Source organism: Mandrillus leucophaeus, unplaced genomic scaffold (genome assembly GCF_000951045.1).
Source record: "Mandrillus leucophaeus isolate KB7577 unplaced genomic scaffold, Mleu.le_1.0 Scaffold125, whole genome shotgun sequence".
Classification (NCBI taxonomy): domain Eukaryota; kingdom Metazoa; phylum Chordata; class Mammalia; order Primates; family Cercopithecidae; genus Mandrillus; species Mandrillus leucophaeus.
The window spans coordinates 951,351-970,227 of NW_012100876.1; the positions used below are offsets into that span (position 1 = coordinate 951,351).

The 18,877-nt window shown below is 45.9% G+C and overlaps 2 protein-coding genes across 6 annotated transcripts in view; both read right to left on the reverse strand.

The window, feature by feature from the left end:
• The window catches only part of POLR2C (polymerase (RNA) II (DNA directed) polypeptide C, 33kDa), a 16,212-nt gene extending 11,691 nt beyond the window's left edge, over nucleotides 1-4,521 (reverse strand). Inside the window, exons 1-4 of the mRNA XM_011971843.1 lie at nucleotides 4,007-4,521; nucleotides 3,748-3,797; nucleotides 812-880; nucleotides 613-665 (exon numbers count right to left, since the gene is read on the reverse strand). Of these exons, the coding sequence (XP_011827233.1) occupies nucleotides 613-665; nucleotides 812-880; nucleotides 3,748-3,797; nucleotides 4,007-4,092 (258 nt within the window). The 5' untranslated portion in view covers nucleotides 4,093-4,521. The remainder of the gene's footprint in view (nucleotides 1-612; nucleotides 666-811; nucleotides 881-3,747; nucleotides 3,798-4,006) is intronic.
• Nucleotides 4,522-5,558: 1,037 nt separating this feature from the next.
• COQ9 (coenzyme Q9) overlaps nucleotides 5,559-18,877 on the reverse strand; it is a 15,599-nt gene continuing 2,280 nt past the window's right edge. The window contains exons 2-9 of one of the 5 annotated variants that reach the window (XM_011971841.1): nucleotides 16,087-16,255; nucleotides 13,955-14,090; nucleotides 10,218-10,360; nucleotides 9,845-9,929; nucleotides 8,507-8,611; nucleotides 7,132-7,287; nucleotides 6,738-6,791; nucleotides 5,559-6,250 (exon numbers count right to left, since the gene is read on the reverse strand). In XM_011971841.1, coding sequence (XP_011827231.1) covers nucleotides 6,215-6,250; nucleotides 6,738-6,791; nucleotides 7,132-7,287; nucleotides 8,507-8,611; nucleotides 9,845-9,929; nucleotides 10,218-10,360; nucleotides 13,955-14,090; nucleotides 16,087-16,255 — 884 coding nt within the window. In that variant the 3' untranslated portion in view covers nucleotides 5,559-6,214. Of the gene's footprint in view, nucleotides 6,792-7,131; nucleotides 7,288-8,506; nucleotides 8,612-9,844; nucleotides 9,930-10,217; nucleotides 10,361-13,954; nucleotides 14,091-16,086; nucleotides 16,268-18,877 lie in introns of all 5 variants that reach the window. The other 4 variants (XM_011971840.1, XM_011971842.1, XM_011971839.1 and 1 more) reach the window with 4 other exon arrangements.

Below are 18,877 nucleotides of genomic sequence, written 5' to 3' on the forward strand. Positions count from 1 at the left end.
GATTCTGGATCACCCAAAGCCATCAAGAGGGAGTAGTCTTAAGCTGCTATGTAATGCAGCCTAGTGAAAGGATGAAGGTAACCTACTACTATCCCACTCTCTCCAAACTCTGAAGGCCTGTTAACATGCCATCAGGGAGCAAACACGACCAGGAGGAAGGGGGTAAGAGTGTGGCCATGTTTAAGCAGCATCACTTGCGAGTGAGGGGACAGCACGAATCTGCAGACACCAGGACTAGTTCCCCAGAAGCTGCTCTTATGAGACAGCTCCCATTCCCTCTGCTCCTTGCCTACCCCAACCTTCTGTTGACTCCTGTAGCATCCTAAGGCCCCTGCTACTGGGAAGAGATGCTTTGGAAGGAAGAACCTCCACTGTAAACAGGCAATCTGGTGGAGCTGGCTAACAACATTTCCTGATGTTCTGCATGCTAATCAATCTGAAGCCCCATCAGAACCAAGGATCAAGGCCTGCCCAGGCTCTAGACAACATCTCCACATTGTTGTTCCAGACCTACAATTCTACCCAAGCTGGATGCCAAATGTCAGGAAAAATCCCTTTGAGACCCAAGGCCTCCCCACCAAACCTCACATTCCACCCAATCACACAGCATACCCGGGAGTACTGCAGCTTGTCCACAATGTCATCACTAATGAGGGGAATTAATCCTGTAAAAAACAGAAAAGCACTTTAAAGAAAACCAAACAGCCAAGCCAAAATGAGAACCCAGAAGCCTCCTGGGGGTGAGGCTGGCAGGAAGCCCCCTCCTGACACTAGGCACAGTACCCTCCCTTCTAATAAAAGGAGTACTCACCAAGCCTGTGAGCGATGAATTCATCATGAAGGACTGAGGAATTCGCATCAATCTGAACCCAGTCAATGGCTACAAAATGAAAGAAGCAGACATGGAGTTTAGCCATCAAATTTACCTAGAGACTTAATGCAGTGGTTCTCACGATTTAGGAATCACCTGACACTAAACTGCAGAGGCTGGGCTGATTCCACAGCACTAGAGTGGGGCCCAGGAACTTGCATTTTAATAAGACCCACACACACCGCACACCTCACCTCCCTGCCCAGGTGAATTTAACGCAGGGGGCTCCCTGCTTCACAGAAAACACTGACTCAGAGAATATCATGGGAGTGGAAACATGTTTATTTGAGCTGAGTATTTCCATGAGAAGCACTTAAATCTGCTACCTGTGCCACCACCAAATCCAAGAACATGAACTATTTGAGCACTTCAAAGTCAGGGAAAACCTCACAGAAGTAACACAGACTTATGGGCCATACCTCATTTTAGGATATAATGACTGGACTGCCCAACTTAGCACTTTTTAAACATTCAACCAACAGACGTTTACTGAATTCCTTTAACGCGCAAAGCATACTAAATATAGAACCCAATCCCTAGCAGCAATGAGCAGGTAGGAGGGTAAAGACGGTATTATCTATCACACACGCTTGACTTAAACACATATTTATTCATTCATAAACATTTGCATGGAACCAACTAAATCCAGGAATCAAATGGCACTGGAGCCCAACTGCCAAATGAGGGACACAGACACTAGGAACTGAGGTCGGAAGAGGACCTCCACATGCTAGGCCTCCACCTACTCTGTCCTGCTATGCTTCCCATTGCTTCCCCAGTCCAAGCCAACTAAGAGAACCCTGACCCAAGCTTTTCTGCCTCTTTAATCCCCCAGCCCCTTCCTCCAGCACACCCTTCCCCTCCTCACTGTACAGGTTAAGATCCTCTGTGCCTCCTAAAAACTAAGCCTTGCCTGCCCTCTATGCTACAGGTGTGGCACTCCCTCTCTTTCAACTCCTCTCACAAAACTCTCTTCAGACTTCCCTGAAGACACTTGTCATAGTGTGCCTTGTGTCACATTTGTGTATGTTATGTCTATACCCCAAGCTTCAGAAATTCCTTCAGGCAGGTGCTGGGATGTCTTTGTATTCCTAGCTTGGGTGCTCAACATTATTTGTAGAACTGAATTTGTGGGGAAAGAGGCATTTAGACTCAGAATGGCAGGGCTGCATCATGAAGTACAACTCCCTCACCTGACTCTTGATGAAACTGAGGTCCAGAGGCATGAAGTGATTAGTCAGGGGGAGGTCCAGCACTCCAAGATGAATTGAAGAAGTGACTGGGGGGCCAGGGGTGGTGGTGGATAAACTACAATGCTCTCTTGCCTAATCATTTGGCTTGCTTATTTCCTTAAAAGTCTAAATATTTGATGCCACAGCTATGACTTATATTTATATCTTTTGCCTAATCCAAATTCTCTGGACCTGACTCTCAGAAATGCTTGAAGTATTTCATACAAGTATAATCAATGCATTAAGCACCTGGAGCAAAGTGGCTGGAACCAGACCAGAAACTGATCTTCCCTCCTCTAAGAGCCAACTGCACCATAGCTATGCTTCTCCTGAACTACTGATCAGTCTACCTTGCTTTAGTGTTGTCTGTGGGTTCATCTCTCCCCCTGCAACCTCACTGTGGACTCCACGAGGGCAAAAACCATGTTCTCTACAGCTTTGCATTCCCAGAGCTTACCACCATGCCTGCCACTTACATGCTCCATAAATGCTGTTGAAGGAATAGATTAATAAAAAAGCCATCTACCAGCACTGAACACTCACTAAACATAAAGCACTTATATGGATTACCTCACTTAATCCTTAACATTACCCTGATAAAGATCATTAGTGGCTGAATGTTACAGATGAGGAAACTGCAGCACGCAGAAGTTTAATAACTTGCCCAAGTTTCTCAAAAATAGTAACTGATGCAGCCATAAAAAAGAACGAAATCATGTCCTCTGCAGCAACATGGACGCGGCTGGAAGCCACTATCCTCTTTTTTATTTTCTTTTGTTTGAGAAGGAGTCTCAACTCTGTTGCCCACACTAGAGCGTAAGAGGCATGATCTCAGCTCAATGCAACCTCCACCTTCCGGGTTCAATCAATTCTGCCTCAGCCTCCCCAGTAGCTGGGATTACAGGTGTGCACCACCATACCCGGCTAATTTTTGTATTTTTAGTAGAGACGAGGTTTTCCCATGTTGGCCAGGCTGGTCTCGAACTCCTGGCCTCAGGTGTTCCTCAGCCTCGGCCTCCCAAAGTGCTGGGATTACAGGCGTGAGCCCGGCCTGGAAGCCATTATCCTAAGAGAATTAACACAGGAACAGAAAACCAAACACCGCATGGGAGTTAAAACTGGGCACGCATGGACATAAAGATGACAATATAGACACACTGGTGACTACTAGAGCAGGGAGGGAGGCAGTGGGGCTAGGAGTAAAAAACTACCTACTCGGTACTACGCTCACTACCTGGGTGAAAGGATCATTCATATCCCAAACCTCAGCATCACGCACTATACCCAGGCAACAACCCTGCACCAATGTACCCCCCTGAATCCAAAATAAAAGTTGAAAACATTTAAAAAACTTTTGTGACAATAGTAGTGAAAACAGTATTTGAACCCAAGTCTGCACACTGTTAAACCCATGCTTCTCAGCAATGCATACGCAGGACAACGGTGGACCTAAGTGGTCCGTGGGTGCCAGGGAGGCGGCCACTGGGCCAAGGGTACAGGGTATGGTCAAGTCTCCAGCAATGCACTTTTCTCAGCACTACCACCCTCAGCCCGAACCAAAGACTGGAAGGAGCCCCAGGGAGTGTGGGTGGAGAGCGGGGCAGGAACCCGTGGGCCCGGGAACGAGGAAGGGGGGTCGCTTACCTATTATGGGCACCTCAGCGATGAAGACCCTCCGAATCGAATTGGCCACCCTGAAAGACGAAAAGCCAAGAGGCGTGAAGGCGCTGCAGCCTCGACAGGCTGGGCCCGCGCCGCAGGCTCCCAAAGCTAAAGCCCTGGCGCAGGGGGGCAGCTCTGGAAGGACATCACCTCCACTCCACCCCCGCTCCCTGCCCCCGGGGCCCCGGCTTGGGCCTCCCGGCGCCCCAGAGCCGCCAGCCTCTTCTCTCGGCAGCCTTACGCCAGGTCGGTGTTCTCGATGATGAACTTCACATTCTCGTCAGTGAGCTCAGTGATCCGCACGGTGGGCTGGTTGGCGTACGGCATCGCTCCCTGCAGCCACCAGCCTCCGCGTCAGCTCCGCGGTGACTGCGCCTGCGCCACCGCCGACACCGGAAGTCAGTCAGCGTGGCCTCCGCAAAGACGGCTCACAGCGCCGCCTGCTGCTCGGAGGCCGGAACCGCCGAGCGTCTTCTACCGCCTCCTGCTTTAAAACGTACCCGATTCAGCTATCTCGTAGGGTAGTTTGGCAAAACACGCGTAAGTCCTTGACTTAACAGTAACATATCTAAGAATTCATACTGCAGAAACACTTGCAGTTGTAAACAAAGATACGAGTGCAGGGACATTCATGGTAGTACTGTTTGTACTGTCCATTGATAAGAGACCTGGTGAAGTATACACACATAGAATACCATGAAGCCCTTAAAAAGAACTTGTACATCTACAGAAAAACAAAAGTATATTTTAATATGAATGCATATTTTAGCAAAGTATACCTGAATTGTAAGTAAATACCCTTTCCCTTGCAGTCTCAAGTATGGACCATGCACTTCTGAAAACTTCAGGAAAAGATACAATGTTCTTTAACCTAATGCTTCCTCTGCAGTCTGTGTAGCTGCGGTGGGTGAGTGGGAGCTCTTTGTCTCTGCATCCCCAGTGCCTGGCAGTGGGCACCATGTGGGGTGCATGCTCAACCAAGAACTACTGAAGTCCCCTAAACAGACTGGAGAGAGTCTCAAACTCTCAATGGGCCTCAAACAAAGTGGCAGCTGCTCCAACAGACAAAAGCTCTAAAATAGAACTTGACAGGAGCTACATTTAAGAAGTGGGAGAAGAGTAACCAGATAAAGAGTTTGCCTTTGCAAAGACTGACACCTCTTCCTGAGACAGAGGGTGGGCACTGATGGAACCCTGCTCCATAGCCTGTGTCATCTCTGTAAATTAAGAATTATGGTTGTCTGCTGAGTGTGAGATGGATGCTATGAAGGAAAAAGGAGAATGCAATGAAAACTGGAACAGCTACTGCAAAAACTTCACAGGATGTCAAAAGATACAAGGAATGAAGAGAGGTACAAAAAAGATCCAGTGGAAGACCCACAAGAGATCTGAAATTCAATTAGTTGCTGACTTCCCCCAATAATATTTAGCTGACTTAGGCAGAAGAGAGCAAAGCAGAAAACAGAGCTAACCAGACATGCAAAGGGAACCCAGCCAGTGTACAGGCTGAGAAAATTACTGGGGCTAAAGAATGTACCACTGAAATAGTCAGACAAGGGCAGCCAAGAGAGCTAATGGTCTGTGGGAAGGCTTCTGTTACCCCTGTTTTACTGATGGGAAGACTTGAGCCCAGAAACGCAGAGGTACCATAATTACTACTATGTACTAGGCAGTGGCAGCGCCAGAACACAGGTCTCCTGGCTGCCAGCCTCAAGCCTCTTCCATAACACCTCTGTCTCCCTCTGGGGTCTTGGATACCTATCATGATTGATAAGCAAACTAACTACACAATAGGAAACTACTTCAAACATATTTATTATTTTTAGACTCAAAATACACTAATAATCCTGCGATGCATGCTGGTGTCATATGACACCAGGCCTGGGATCACACCTCTGTCCAGCAGGCACTTGTCTCAGGTGAGGCAGTTTTCTGAGGGGTTTCCCAGGAGTAGCATCTCAGGACACCTGAGAGGGAGGGGGGTGCAAGGAACACCTCTGTGTGCACACGCCTGTGCTGTGCTGGGGATGAGCTGTCACCTTGAGGTGGCATGAGGCATGCGTCACCTTGACTCTGGCTTGGGAGCCCCAAGGTTAATGGAAGGTTAAGACATGATCAAGGTGCCCATGAGATCGTGACAGGGACATGCTGGGTTTCTGTGGCTTGACTGCTTGGATGAACATCTCATTTTTCAATCACACAATTGCAGTGCAGAAAGGCATCAGGAGGCTTGGTCTGGTATTAGGAACTGAAGAAGCGGCCCAATCCCTGACCAGAACGGTAGCATCAAATGCCTTGTGGTTTCCAGGTGGCTGTGGTAGTGTCTCAGGAGTCCTTTAGTGTGTTCTCATGAACACCAGGTTACACGGATGGCACCTCATACTTTTCAAAGCTCTTTCAATCTGTCCACTCATTCTCTTCTAGGCATTGTAGCTTACACCCTTTCCTCTCACCGACGCTGGTTTAGACCTGTCAAGTTCTTGAGCTGACACGGGAATGGAAACAAAAAGCATAGTGAGGGCTTACCCTGCCTATAAACTCTAATAGAAAAGATGTAGCTTTTCTTTTTCTTTTTCTTTTTTTTTTTTTTTGCATAGAGGCAGGGTTTTGCCATGATGCCCAGACTGGCCTCAAACTCCTGGGCTCAAGCAATCTTCCCAAAGTACTGAGATGATATGCATGAGCCACCGCACCTGGCCAAGATCCAGGTTTGCAAGGTGGCAGGTGCAGCTATGATACAGAGACTTGATATACCAGGGTCCCAGGAGTCAGTGATATCTCCTGATAAGAGGAAAAAATAAAGAAGTGGGGTTTTTGGAATCAAGACACTAGGGCTGAACCACTGTCAGCCTTATTATTAGATTATTAGGTTTCCAGGTTAGGGCTACAAAATGATGTGAAGTCAGTAACACATATATCACAGGGCTGGAGTGGGAGAGAGGAGGGGCAGGGATGTGCTGGGCAGTACTCACCGTTACCGCTGCACCCATGAGTCCTTGCACCAGTGCCTCTCCTGTGGACTTTACCTAGAAGGAGTCAGTGTCAGGTTCCCTTAGACCACCAACACAAACTTAAGAGTTGAGACAGGCAGGATAAATCAGGAGGCCTATAAGCCCCAAAAGGTGGAGGAGACATGGAGGCCACATTACTGGAAGGACAGTTTTGGACAATACAATCACAAATGGGCAAAGTATGGCTCTTAGGGAAGGGCTGGCCTGAGGAAGAACCAGCCAGGCTCCCTGAGAAGGCCTTCAGGACTGTCAGCTGAGGCCAAAAGGGAGCAAGAGCACAGTCAAGTCACCACCTGTGGCCTGAGAACAGGTATGCCTTCTAAAGAGGGTTCCCCAATGGCTAGTCCCCAGCTACCTGCTTGGCAGTGTGGCCCATGTTCATTGCATCATTAATCCGGTTTTCCAGGAAGCGCCAAGTGTCCTCAAAGTCTGGAGAGGAGTCCTGCATCATCACCAGCTCTGTCGTGTTGTAGATGCCAGCCAGCATGGCTCGGCGGGTGTACCAGTTAAACTGCAAAGAAACCCACGCTACTGCTGTGCGCTGGTGCAAGTCTGAGGCAGTTCCTACCCAAGGCCACGGGAACTCCTGGTTCCCTCTTGACTACTTCTTTTTCTCACAGATACATTTGGCCCTCTGGATAACACCACCATCTAAAACTTGACTGAGCATCAGAATTATCTGGTTGATTAAAAATGCAAGCTCCTGGGCCCAACCTCTTAAGAGCAGAGTCAATGGATCTAAATTAAGTGCCAGGAATCAGGATACTTAATAAGTATCCCAGATGATTTCGCTACATCCAATCCATTTTGGAACTGCTAGTAGAAAGCCTACATCTTAGGACATCTGAGTCCCAGAAGATGCTGTAATCAGCCAGTTATGACCAAACCTTGGTATGTTCATCAACAAAGTGAGGGCTGAGACAGGCTCATGGACAGATTACAATACCTGGGCAAAGCTGAGAGTTCAAGTCCCTCAGCAACTTCTGATTGTTCTGTCAAACTGCTCTTCAGAGGACCAGCTCAGCTGCTTGGTGTTTTATTCCTTTAATTTCTTTGCTTTCTAATTTCATTTTCCTACCATCTCTGTCGGCATTATATTCCCACATAGGAGAAGTTTATTAAAACACTTCATTATAACTATGGTGGGAGTATTTCTGTGCCTCCTTATCCAGGATTCCACAAAGTATCATCACATTTTAATTTCCTTTATGAAGGTATATTTTTTAAAATTTCCTACCAAAAATATGATAACATTAACAAGTCAGATTCTTTCCTGGTGCTGTTTAAAAACCCTTATTGATCTCTTAGCAAAGCAGGTCAAGATGGGCTGGGGAAGGGAATTTCTTTTTAAAGCAATGGGTGTTTCCATGGCATTTCTTTTTTTCAAAAGAGGAATTTTGCTGCAGAATCTACATCTTAGGAGAGAGGGAAATGATAATAAAATGGCAGCCCAATTAGCTTTGCCAATGCTAAAGGCTCTCTGACGCCTGGTGTCACCACCACAAGCTGGAAGAAATAATAACTGGTTTATAGCTAGAATGCTGGTCCCTGAATGAAGATGACCTAGATCCCACTTTGGCTTCGTGAGGGACCTTCCTCATACCTTAGATGGGAATGACACTGCAGCCCCCCTACAGGGGCTTGTGATCAAAGAAATTTCACAAGCTTCTTGAGGCAATGCTTAACACAAGCCTTTCCCAGCCTCCTGTGGGCCTGCAGAAAGCACTCACATCAGTGGACTGGTCCCCAGCGTAATGCCACATGTCATCCACCATGCTGGTGAGCAGGCTCAGGCTGGACGGGATGTTGTGAGGGAGCATGAGGACGCTGAGGGCCTGGGGAGAGAATGGCAGAGGAGTAAGCTCTGCTCGCAGATAATGGTGCATAGCTGACCAGCACCTACCTCTCCAATTAGAGGTAGTATGAGGGAGCCTGCCCAGCTCTGGTTCTCTGAGACCAGCATCTTCACCTACCAGTGTGAGTTCTGGGCAGCTAGCAATGCTGACTACAGCTGAGGAAAGCCAGGGGCATAGCCCTGTCTTATGCAAGCCCAAGCACATTCTCCATCCCTAGCATTTGGAACTGGGAATGCAGAGGGACAGAGGGTCTAGACTGGTCTAAGCAAGGATGGGCGAAGATACCCAGTCTGTCACACAGAAGAAACAGCAGAGATAGGAGTCTGTTCACATACATCAGCTCCTACTGTCAAACAAAACAAGGTCCTGCCACTTTACCAATGCTACATCCACTGGGGAGGTGGTCAGAGAGGTCCTGGATCGGCTGTAAGGTTTTCTCTTAGTGAGGTAGCCTGGAAGAAAACACTATGCTGAATCAGGAAGGCAGCTGAGAGCCTCATACATGCACTTCCACTGATTTAACTGCAAGGTGGAATGAGTCACACTTGGCCTGGGGTTACGCACCACCGTAAGTGTTCAAATGTCTATCAACTGAATGACTGAAACTACATGCTCAGTAGTCTTCCAGCTGAGCAAAGGACACAAGATGTCTGAGTCCCTCTCACTTCGGGTGTACTTTCACTCTGTACTTTCTTCACTCAGAGAATGGCCCATACTGTGACATGCTTTAAAAGAGAGGAAAAAGGAAGCTTCAGAAAAGGTGAAAAAAACCCTTGCAACAAATATGCCAATTCCCAAGCATCACATTGACAATTTGACAAATCCCAGTCCTCGAGATTTAAAATCCACAGGGCTGTTATTCAAGTGAAGACAGCCAATAAAATCTTCTGACTCTTCTAACTTCCTGCATGGATTCCTGTTCCCTGCAGACCTGGTGGCACACTCAGGTCACTAGGAGAACCCCACCCAGGATGGGATCCAGTACCCGGACCACTCACATTTCCAAGAACTGAGACACAGATGGCTCAGGGTCACTCTCTTTGGTATGCCCAAGTTTGAAACCCAGCTCTACCAAGCGTACTAAGTATTCTCGGGTTTATGGAGATTGATGAGCTAAGTTCAACAGTGTGCAAAGTCATCTGTGTGAAAGGTTCTGAGAATAATAAATATTAGGATTATTGTTGCTCTGGGGCCTGGATATGGACTCGGTACCCGGGGCCAGTGCTCAATGTATGGGATCAGCATTCTCAGTCTGGTTTCCACTGCATCCCTCAGGAACTGGTCTGTCTTCTTCTTCCTGGAAGAGGGAAAAGAAAACAGTGTGTCTCTGAGCAAAAGGCAGAGGCTTAGTGCTCCATGGTTTACTCAGCCCTAGGGAAAAGGGTCCTACCAGCTCCTGATGCTGGCCTGACTAAAGCTAGCTGTCAGAGACAGGCTGCCAGGTGTCAGTCCCATCACAGCAGCAAGGCTGCCCAATGCTACTTTCTTTGGGTTCTGCTTGGATTGGCCTCCTGGGGATAGCTAATAGGGCCCAAGTTCCCTGATCCTTAGCTGCCACCCTGTGTAATAATGCCATGGGACTTACTCTGCCTGGCCCAACTGTACCAGCTTCTGCTCCTCTTCCAGCACGCGTGTGAGCCGGGCATTGCACTCGGTCACAAAATGCAGTATTAGTTCACTGCCATCCTTCCCAAATATGCTGGCTGCTGCACTGGAGAGACCTAGAGACTATAAAAGGGGAGATAGAAAACAGAAAAGCGGTGCCCAAGTGTAGGGTACATTTGTTGCCTGTTCATCACTAGAGCCTCTTCCTAGTGACAGCAGCTTGATTTTCAGTGGGACACCCCTACTCTTCACTCTGGGTCCATGTGATTTTGGTGAAACTGACCACCACCGGTCCCTCCACCCCACAAAGCCCCTTGGTGTGTGTGCAAGAGCAGAATCCAGGCTTGAATAACAAGTTCACAGAGACTAGCTCAGGGATGAACACATCAACAGGTCTTCTTTCTTTTTTAGAAACTAAGCCTTCAGCTGCTTTCTCCAACTTTGCACCTAACACATTTAAGGCCAGTCCTTCCATCTGTTGTCCAGATCCCACAATTCTTGCCTTCAAGGAATTTCACTCTTGATTTTGCCTATTTTCTCTTGTAAATTCACCCTCACTCTTGTTTCTTTCCTTTTTCTTTTCTTTTCTTTTTTTTGAGACAGTGTCTCGCTCTGTCACTCAAGCAGTGGTATGACTGCAGCCTTGACCTCTCGGGCTCAAGCAATCGTCCCACATCAGCCGGGGACCATAGGCATGTGCCACCACATCTGGCTAATTTTTAAATGTCTTTGTAGAGATGAGGTCTCGCCATATTGCCCAGGTTGGCCTCAAACTCCTAGTGTCAAGCAATCTTCCCACCTCAGCCTCCCCAAGTGCTGGGATTACACATGTGAGCCTGGTCCACTCTTGTTTCTGTACTCTTCCCATTTGTGTTCAATCATGTGCAAACTTCCATCTGTTTCCCCTGCTTGGTGCACCCTAGTTCTCATGTACCCCTCGCAGCCAAACGCCTCGCCACTTCCTCGCCTTCTATGTACACCTCGATCCACTCCAGTTGATTTCTGACCCAGTTCTCCACTCAAACAGTTGTTGCTCCAGTAACCAATGTCTAGCTGCTTAATCCACACTCTCCTGCTGTGCCTCCAACATCAGGATGCTCTGACTTAGACTTTGACAGCCCATCCTATTCTACCCTCCCCTTAAATGTCCAAGTTCCTTGACAGTCTGGACTCCCCTCTCATATGACATTATATTCTTGCCCTGGACAATCTCACTGACTTCCATAATTACTACATATATATATATATACACACACAGTATATATATGCGCGCTAATAATGCCCAAATGTGTATCTCTAGTCCAGCTATCTCCTCCAGTTCCTGAACTGTATGCCTGATGCCTCCACTGGTTGACTGAAAAACTCCTCATAATCAATAAAGATCAAGGCTGTACCCTTCCCCAAAGCTGGTCCTCTTCCAATGGCCTTAACTTTAGAAAACACTACCACTGTGTACCCACACATGCAAACTGGCAACTCTGGTGCCATCCTGTCACTCCCTCCCATGTCCAAGCTATTCCCAAACTTACCCACTGCCATTACTCTAAGCCAGACCACCTTCTCTCTCCTGGATGTCTGGCAGCAGCCCCCAATGAGTCTCTCTCTGCCTCCAATCCACTTTTCATCCAGCAGCCAAAATGAGCATTTTGAAATGCCAAATTTAATCCAGTATCTTCAACTGTTCTTAGAAGAAAAGCTTGACTCCTTATCATGACCTTTAGGGCGTTGCCTGATTTGACCTTGACTGACCTTTCTAGCCTTGCTTATCTCAAGTCTCTCTTCCTGCACTCTCTGCATGGTGGTTCTCTGTGGTTCCTCTAATGCACCATCCTTCTTTTTCTTTCCACCTTGCCTTTGCAGTTTCTCTATTTGGACTTGTCCATCCCCTACCCACGAAGTCACGTAAAGCCTATTCATTCCTCAATTCTCAGCTCAAAAGCCTTTCCTGACTGCCCTGTTACCCACCCCAAATATATATATGTATATATATGTTTTTTTTTTTTTTTTTAGACAAGGTCTTACTTTGCTGCCCCGGCTGTAGTGCAGTGGCATCATTATGGCTCACTGCAGCCTTGACATACCAGGCTCAAGAGATCCTCCCATCCCAGCCTCCCAACTAGCTGGGACCACAGGCAAGCACCACCATGCCTGGCTAATTTTTGTTTTTTTTGTAGAGATGGGGTCCCTCCCTAGGTTGCCCAGGCTGGTCCCAAACTCCTGGGCTCAAGCAATCCTTCTGCCTTGGCCTCCCAAAGTGCTGGGATTATAGGCATGCACGACTGTGCCCAGCCCTCCATCCCCTTGGTATGACAAATTAAACTATTTGTCATAGTTTAATAGGCAACATGCTTTCTTTTTTTACTGATGCACTTAAAAATGGTGCTTCTTAAAACCAATGGCATCTTAAGAGTCAATGAAATATGGTAGTTTTGATCACAGACAATTCTTGCCAATGGGTTGCCTTTAGAACACAACTCCCAACAACCAATTCCATAGTTCATTACTTTTATATCTACAAAATAAAGCCATTCCACCCTATTGAGGGAAAAAACAAACAATCTTGCAGCTGTGACCTGATCTAATGATCAGGTCCCTCCATGATACAGCCCAACAGCACTTTTCCTTGATAGCACTTACCACATCGTCTAAGTAAATATTTGTATACATTTTATTAATGTTGCTAGACTGGAAGCTCAACAAGGGCAGGAAGCAGGTCCATCTTGACCCCTGTCATGTCCCTTGGACTAGCACAGTGCCTAGGGCACATTATTTGCTCAACAAACATTTAAAGAATGAATCATTTAAAGGGTTTTAATTTGGAAGAACTAGGCATAAATGCTGGTAGTATGATCTTTGGTGTGATTATAGGTGTTTTCTACATTCTTTTTTATATTTGTTTGTATTGTTCAGTTTTCACAATGAGCCTACAGTGGAGTCAGAGCATCTGTATTTCACTAATGAGACTTCTGTTACCAAATGTGCACTTGGGAGTGAGAGAAGACAAGGAAATAACAGTTAAATTTCAGTAAAGCAGCAACCTTGCCCATTGTCCATGGGTAGATGCCCTGCAGCAAGCCTGGGATGGGAGATGCAACTCTGTCATCCCCTCAGTCTCTTGGATGATGGTATCTTGCTATGCTGGAGGACTCTCTACAACATGGCCTGAACATGAGCCTCCTGCCTAATCTAAAGCAGCAGTCTCTACTAATGCAGGAAATGCTGTTAGAGTTTCTGGGAAAATAAGATGTGTTGGTCTCCAAAGTGGTGCCTTCTTGGGGGTTTTCAAACACCATATGTCATTAATTCAAAAATGCATATAGATTTTTCATTTAAAAAAATCAGTGTCAATCATAGAAGTGCTCTGTCATAGTTCAAAAGGCAGTATGTTTTCTGTTTTACTGATGCATTTAAAAATGGTGCTTCTTACAACCAATGGCATCTTAGAGTCAATGAAACATGGTAGTTTTGATCACAGACAATTCTTGCCTAATAGGTTGCCTTTAGAACACAACTCCCAACAACCAACTCCGCGGTACGTTCTTTATAACTACAAAATAAAGCCAGTTTCACCCTATTGGGGGAAAAAACCCAGTCAATCTTGCAGCTGTGAGGGGCTCTGAGCTGGACTGGAAGAAGGCATGAGGCCTTCCGCTCTGCCTGGTGTGACTCCATCCTGGCTCATCTTGGTTGGGTGGCTCCACCCTCACCTATACACACCTGGGCTCCTTCTGCAATCGCCTCTGCTGTCCACCCGTGGGTGGGCACGAACTCCAGGGCTGCCGTCAGGATGCGGTCCTGCAGCTGCTCCTCACTTTCATAGCCCTCCTCCTCCTCGCCGCCCTGGTCTGTATACCTGAGACAAGAGGACACAGCCCAGCATACTTCATCTCCTGGCATGTACAATGGGCCTGACCAGAAACTAGGGGCTCTGGATCTCCTCTAAGCACATGCTGGGAAGACATTTATTCTTGTGTCAGTATCAATGTGGGGTTTTTGTGTTTGTTTGTTTTTTGTTTTTGAGATAGTCTCCCTCTGTCACCCACGATAGAGTGCAATGGTGTGATCTCAGCTCACTACAACCTCCACCTCCTGGGTTCAAGCGATTCTCCTGCCTCAGCTTCCCGAGTAGATGGGACTACAGGCATGCGCCACCATGCCCGGCTAATTTTTGTATTTTTTAGTAGAGACAGCGTTTCACCACGTGGGCCAGGCTGGTCTCGAACTCCTGACCTCAAGTGATCCGCCTGCCTCGGCCTCCCAAAGCTCTGGGATTACAGGCGTGAGCCACCGCGCCTAGCCAGTATCAATGTTTTAATGCCAACAGAGTAAAAACTAGATCATCCTTCCCCTCCCCATAGGCACCGAGAGGAATCCAGCAAATGAGGTCATGTGGTATGAAGGCAATGCTGCACCCTGGAGTTCCTGTCTTCAGCCCTTAGCACACTGTACTCAGAGGGTTTCTTCATCTAAACTCACACCAGACTACTTCCATGAGGGCAGGAGCAATGCTATGTTACTCACAGGGCCTGGCATGATAGTAGGGCCTCAAAAAATACTTCTTGAATTGAAATGAAAAGTACTTTAGTTAGGAAACCAGAAAAATGAAAAGGAACACTCTAATTTCAGATCTAGAGAAACTTTTCAATGGCAGGATTAGGAAAAAAAAAACCTCTAATGGAAATGTAAATTAGTATTACCTTTCTGGAGGGCAACTGGTCCCATATATGTAACAAATCTTTTTTTTTTTTTTTTTTTTTGAAACAGAGTCTCCCCCTGTCACCCAGGCTGGAGTGCAGTGGCACAATCTCAGTTCACTGCAACCTCTGCCACCTGTGTTCAAGCGATTCTCCTGCCTCAGCCTCTCGAGTAGCTGGGACTACAGCTGCCTGCCATTGCACCTGGCTAATTTTTGTATTTTTAATAGAGACGGGGTTTCACCGTGTTAGTCAGGATGGTCTTGATCTCCTGACCTCGTGATCCACCCACCTCGGCCTCCCAGAGTGCTGGGATTACAGGCGTGAGCCACAGGCCGCCTGTAACAAATCTTTAAGTGTACATATCCTTTGACTCAGTGCTCCCACTTCTAAGGAGAGATTCATACACTTTATCACATTATTTCTTATACTAGTGAAGAAAATCTAAATATCCATCAATAAAAAACAATAAACAACAGGAAATCTAAATATCCATCAAAAAAAATCTAAATATCCATCAATTAAAAAATCTAAATATCCATCAATAAAAAACAGTGTCAAATAAATTTCGGCACAGCTATTTGCTGGAATGTTATACAACTATTAAACTATGAAAAGACATTACAAATGTACTGTTGAGTGAAAAAACAGGTTCTAGAACAGCATGTAGAGTTTATACACATTGTATCTATTCTACACAAAAATGTATATATGAAATAAGTTTAGAGAAACATCTAAAAGGATATTCACAAAAATGTTAGCAGGGTTATCTCTGTAATTTTGGATAAAACTGCTTTATTTTTGTGAACTTCTCTATACTGTTTAGATGTTTTAGAACAAACAGGCACCAATTTTATAAAAACAATAGGTTATTTCCAAAGACAGCCTTGGGGTCGGGTGCAGTGGCTCACACCTGTAATCCCAACACTTTGGGAGGTCTAGGGGGAGGACAGTTTGAAACCTAGGAGTTTGAGACCAGTCTGGGCAATGTAGCGAGAAGTCATCACTACAAAAAAATAAAAAATTCTAAAAAACAAAGATGGCCTTGGAAATGAAGGTAGGTATAAAAGGGGATGGAGAGGAGAGAGGAAGTGAAGGAGGAACAGACATACTGAAGCATGTGAAGTGGCCAGAAATAGGTGGATTAGTGCCTACCTGGGGGGTGGATGAGAAGACTCTGGATCAGGTTTTTCTGCCCCCTGTGTCTCAGAATGCTGCTGAGAAAATGAAGGGGGAGGCTGCTGCTTCTGCTCATCTGAAGACCTTAGCCCCATAGCTGAAGCATGGAAGGCACGTGGCACCAGGGCTGGTCGGCAACGGGTCACTGAAACAGAAACTGGGCTGGTCAGTCAGGGACATTCAACAGAGAAGACCCTTTCAGACCCAGAGTGGTAACACAGACAAGGAGGAGGAAAAGCAGGCCAGAGACTCCTCCAGAAACACTTATCCAAGTGTTGGGTCCCACACAAAAATATTGGGCAAGCTGGGAACTTTGGGACATGAAGTGGTAGGAAAAGTGGTAAGCCAGGAGATAAGATCTACCTAGCATCTCAACCTGTTTCTACCACTTGTTACTTGTGTGATAACTGGCAAACAATTTTACCCCAATGTGCAGATTTTTAAATCTGCAAATTTAAAGTAATAATTTCTACTTGCTCAATGGGACCATAGTGTGGCCCAAACAAAATGTAAAAGTGGCTTGTAAATGTTATATATTTATATATATTATGGCAAGAGCTCTGGAGTAGTAATTTAATGTCTCAGTCCTACTCCCCCAGTGTCTATGTGGTATCTTTGGACAAGTCACTAATCTCTGCTTTCTCATCTGCAATATCTGCAACATCCCCACTTATTTTAAGAAAGATGAGAAGTATGTTTCCTAAGCATAAATTCATACTACTTTTTTATTTCCCAACATTTTTTATTCTAAAAATTTTTTTTTTTGGTTTTTTTTTTAGTCAGAGTCTCACTCTGTCTCCCAAGCTGGAGTGCAGTGGCACTATCTTGGCTCACTGCAACCTCTGCCTCCCAGCCTCAAGTGATTCTCGTGCCTCAGCCTCCTGAGTAGCTGGGATTACAGGCATCCGCCACTACTCTAGGGCTCATTTTTGTATTTTTAGTAGAGACAGGGTTTCACCATGTTGGTCAGGCTGGTCTCAAACTCCTGACCTCAAGTGATCACCTGTCTTGGCCTCCCAGAGCGCTAGGATTACAGGCGTGAACCATCGTCCCCAGCCTATTATAAAAATTTTCAAACATGCAAATTGAAAGAATTATGGAATGAACACCTGCATATCTGCCACTAGGTTCTACACATCTGTCATTTCTTCATCCATCTTGATTTTTGGTGCATTTGTTGCAGATATCAGTATTATTCATCTCTAAACATTTTAGCACGGAAGAGTTCTATGTTCACTGTTTTTTTGAGATGCCATTTACACACAATGAAATGCATAAATCTTAAGTGTACCATTCTATGAGTTTTGACAGATGTATACACTTGCACAGCCTGAACCCAATCTAAACAGAGAACATTACTGTCACCCCAGAAAGTTCTCTTATGCTTTTTCAGTCATTCCCCATTCACACTGTTCTGAATTTTTCACTCTAGGTTAGTTTTTGCTTGTCTTAGTTTTGCCTGTCCTAAGATTTCATCTACATGTACATATTTCAATAAAGCTTCTTTCACTTAGGACTATATATGTGTGTGTGTGTGTATATATATATTTATTTATTTTAAGTTTAAATAGGGACAGAGTCTCGCTATGTTGCCCAAGATGGTCTTGAACTCCTTGGCTCAAGCAACCCTCCCACCTTGGCCTCCCAAAGTGTTGGGATTACAGGTGTGACCCACCACACCTGGCCCACTTAGTATATTTTTGAGATTGATCCATATTTTTATGCATATCAGTAGATCTGGCAAAGATTGTCTCCTTGATCAGGCTCTAACCAGGCTCCTCTGAGCCCTCTTCTTATTTAGGCCTCAACCTTGGCCTATAAAGACTTGAACACACACTAACATAACCATCACTCAGGGCCACATCCCTTACGATAACCCTACCCACCTTTAAAGTGCCTGCCTGAGAAAACTCAGGCTGTCAAGAAAAAATTTACTGTTTGTTCTGGATAACACTTAAGGATAGGGCTTACGTCTCCCTTTGGGAAAACAGAATCCTAACTTTGTTAACTGCCAGCTAGCAGCCCAATCTCATTTATAATTATTCACTTTCTTGACTCTACTGAGTCCCCACCTGCCTTCCGACCTCCTCCCTCATTTTTTTCTTTGAAACACCCAGTTACTTCTGCATGCACTAAACTCAAGGTTGCGCTCAGTTCATGCTAGACCCTTTTCCCTACTGCAACAGTTATTACTGATTAAAAACGGTCCTTATCACTTTAGTGTCCAGCTTTCTCTTTGACTGATTTTTAGTATTTATCGCAGAATAGTGTTCCATAAAAAATATTATTCTGTTGCTAGACAACTGGACTGTTTCTGTGTTTGGCTACTATGAATACAATTGCTATGAACATACTTGTACTAACTTTTTTGTAGATACATACCTTCACTTCTCTTGGTAGATCTGCGGGGTCATAGGCATTACTTTAACTACACATCTTTAGTTTGGAATTTTATACAAATACAACAAAAGGGGGCTAGGCGGTGGCTCATGCCTGTAACCCCAACACTTTGGGAGGCTGAGGCAGGCGGATAACTTGAGGTCAGGAGTTTAGGACCCGCCTGGCCAACATGGTGAAATCCCGTCTACTAAAAACAAAAAATTAGCTGGGCATGGTGGCTCAAGCCTGTAACCCCAGCTACTCGGGAGGCTGAGGCAGGAGAACCACTTGAACTAGGGAGGCAGAAGTTGCAGTGAGCCGAGACTGTGCCACTGCACTCCAGCCTGGGTGACAGAGTGAGACTCCCTGTTAACAACAAAATTAGCCA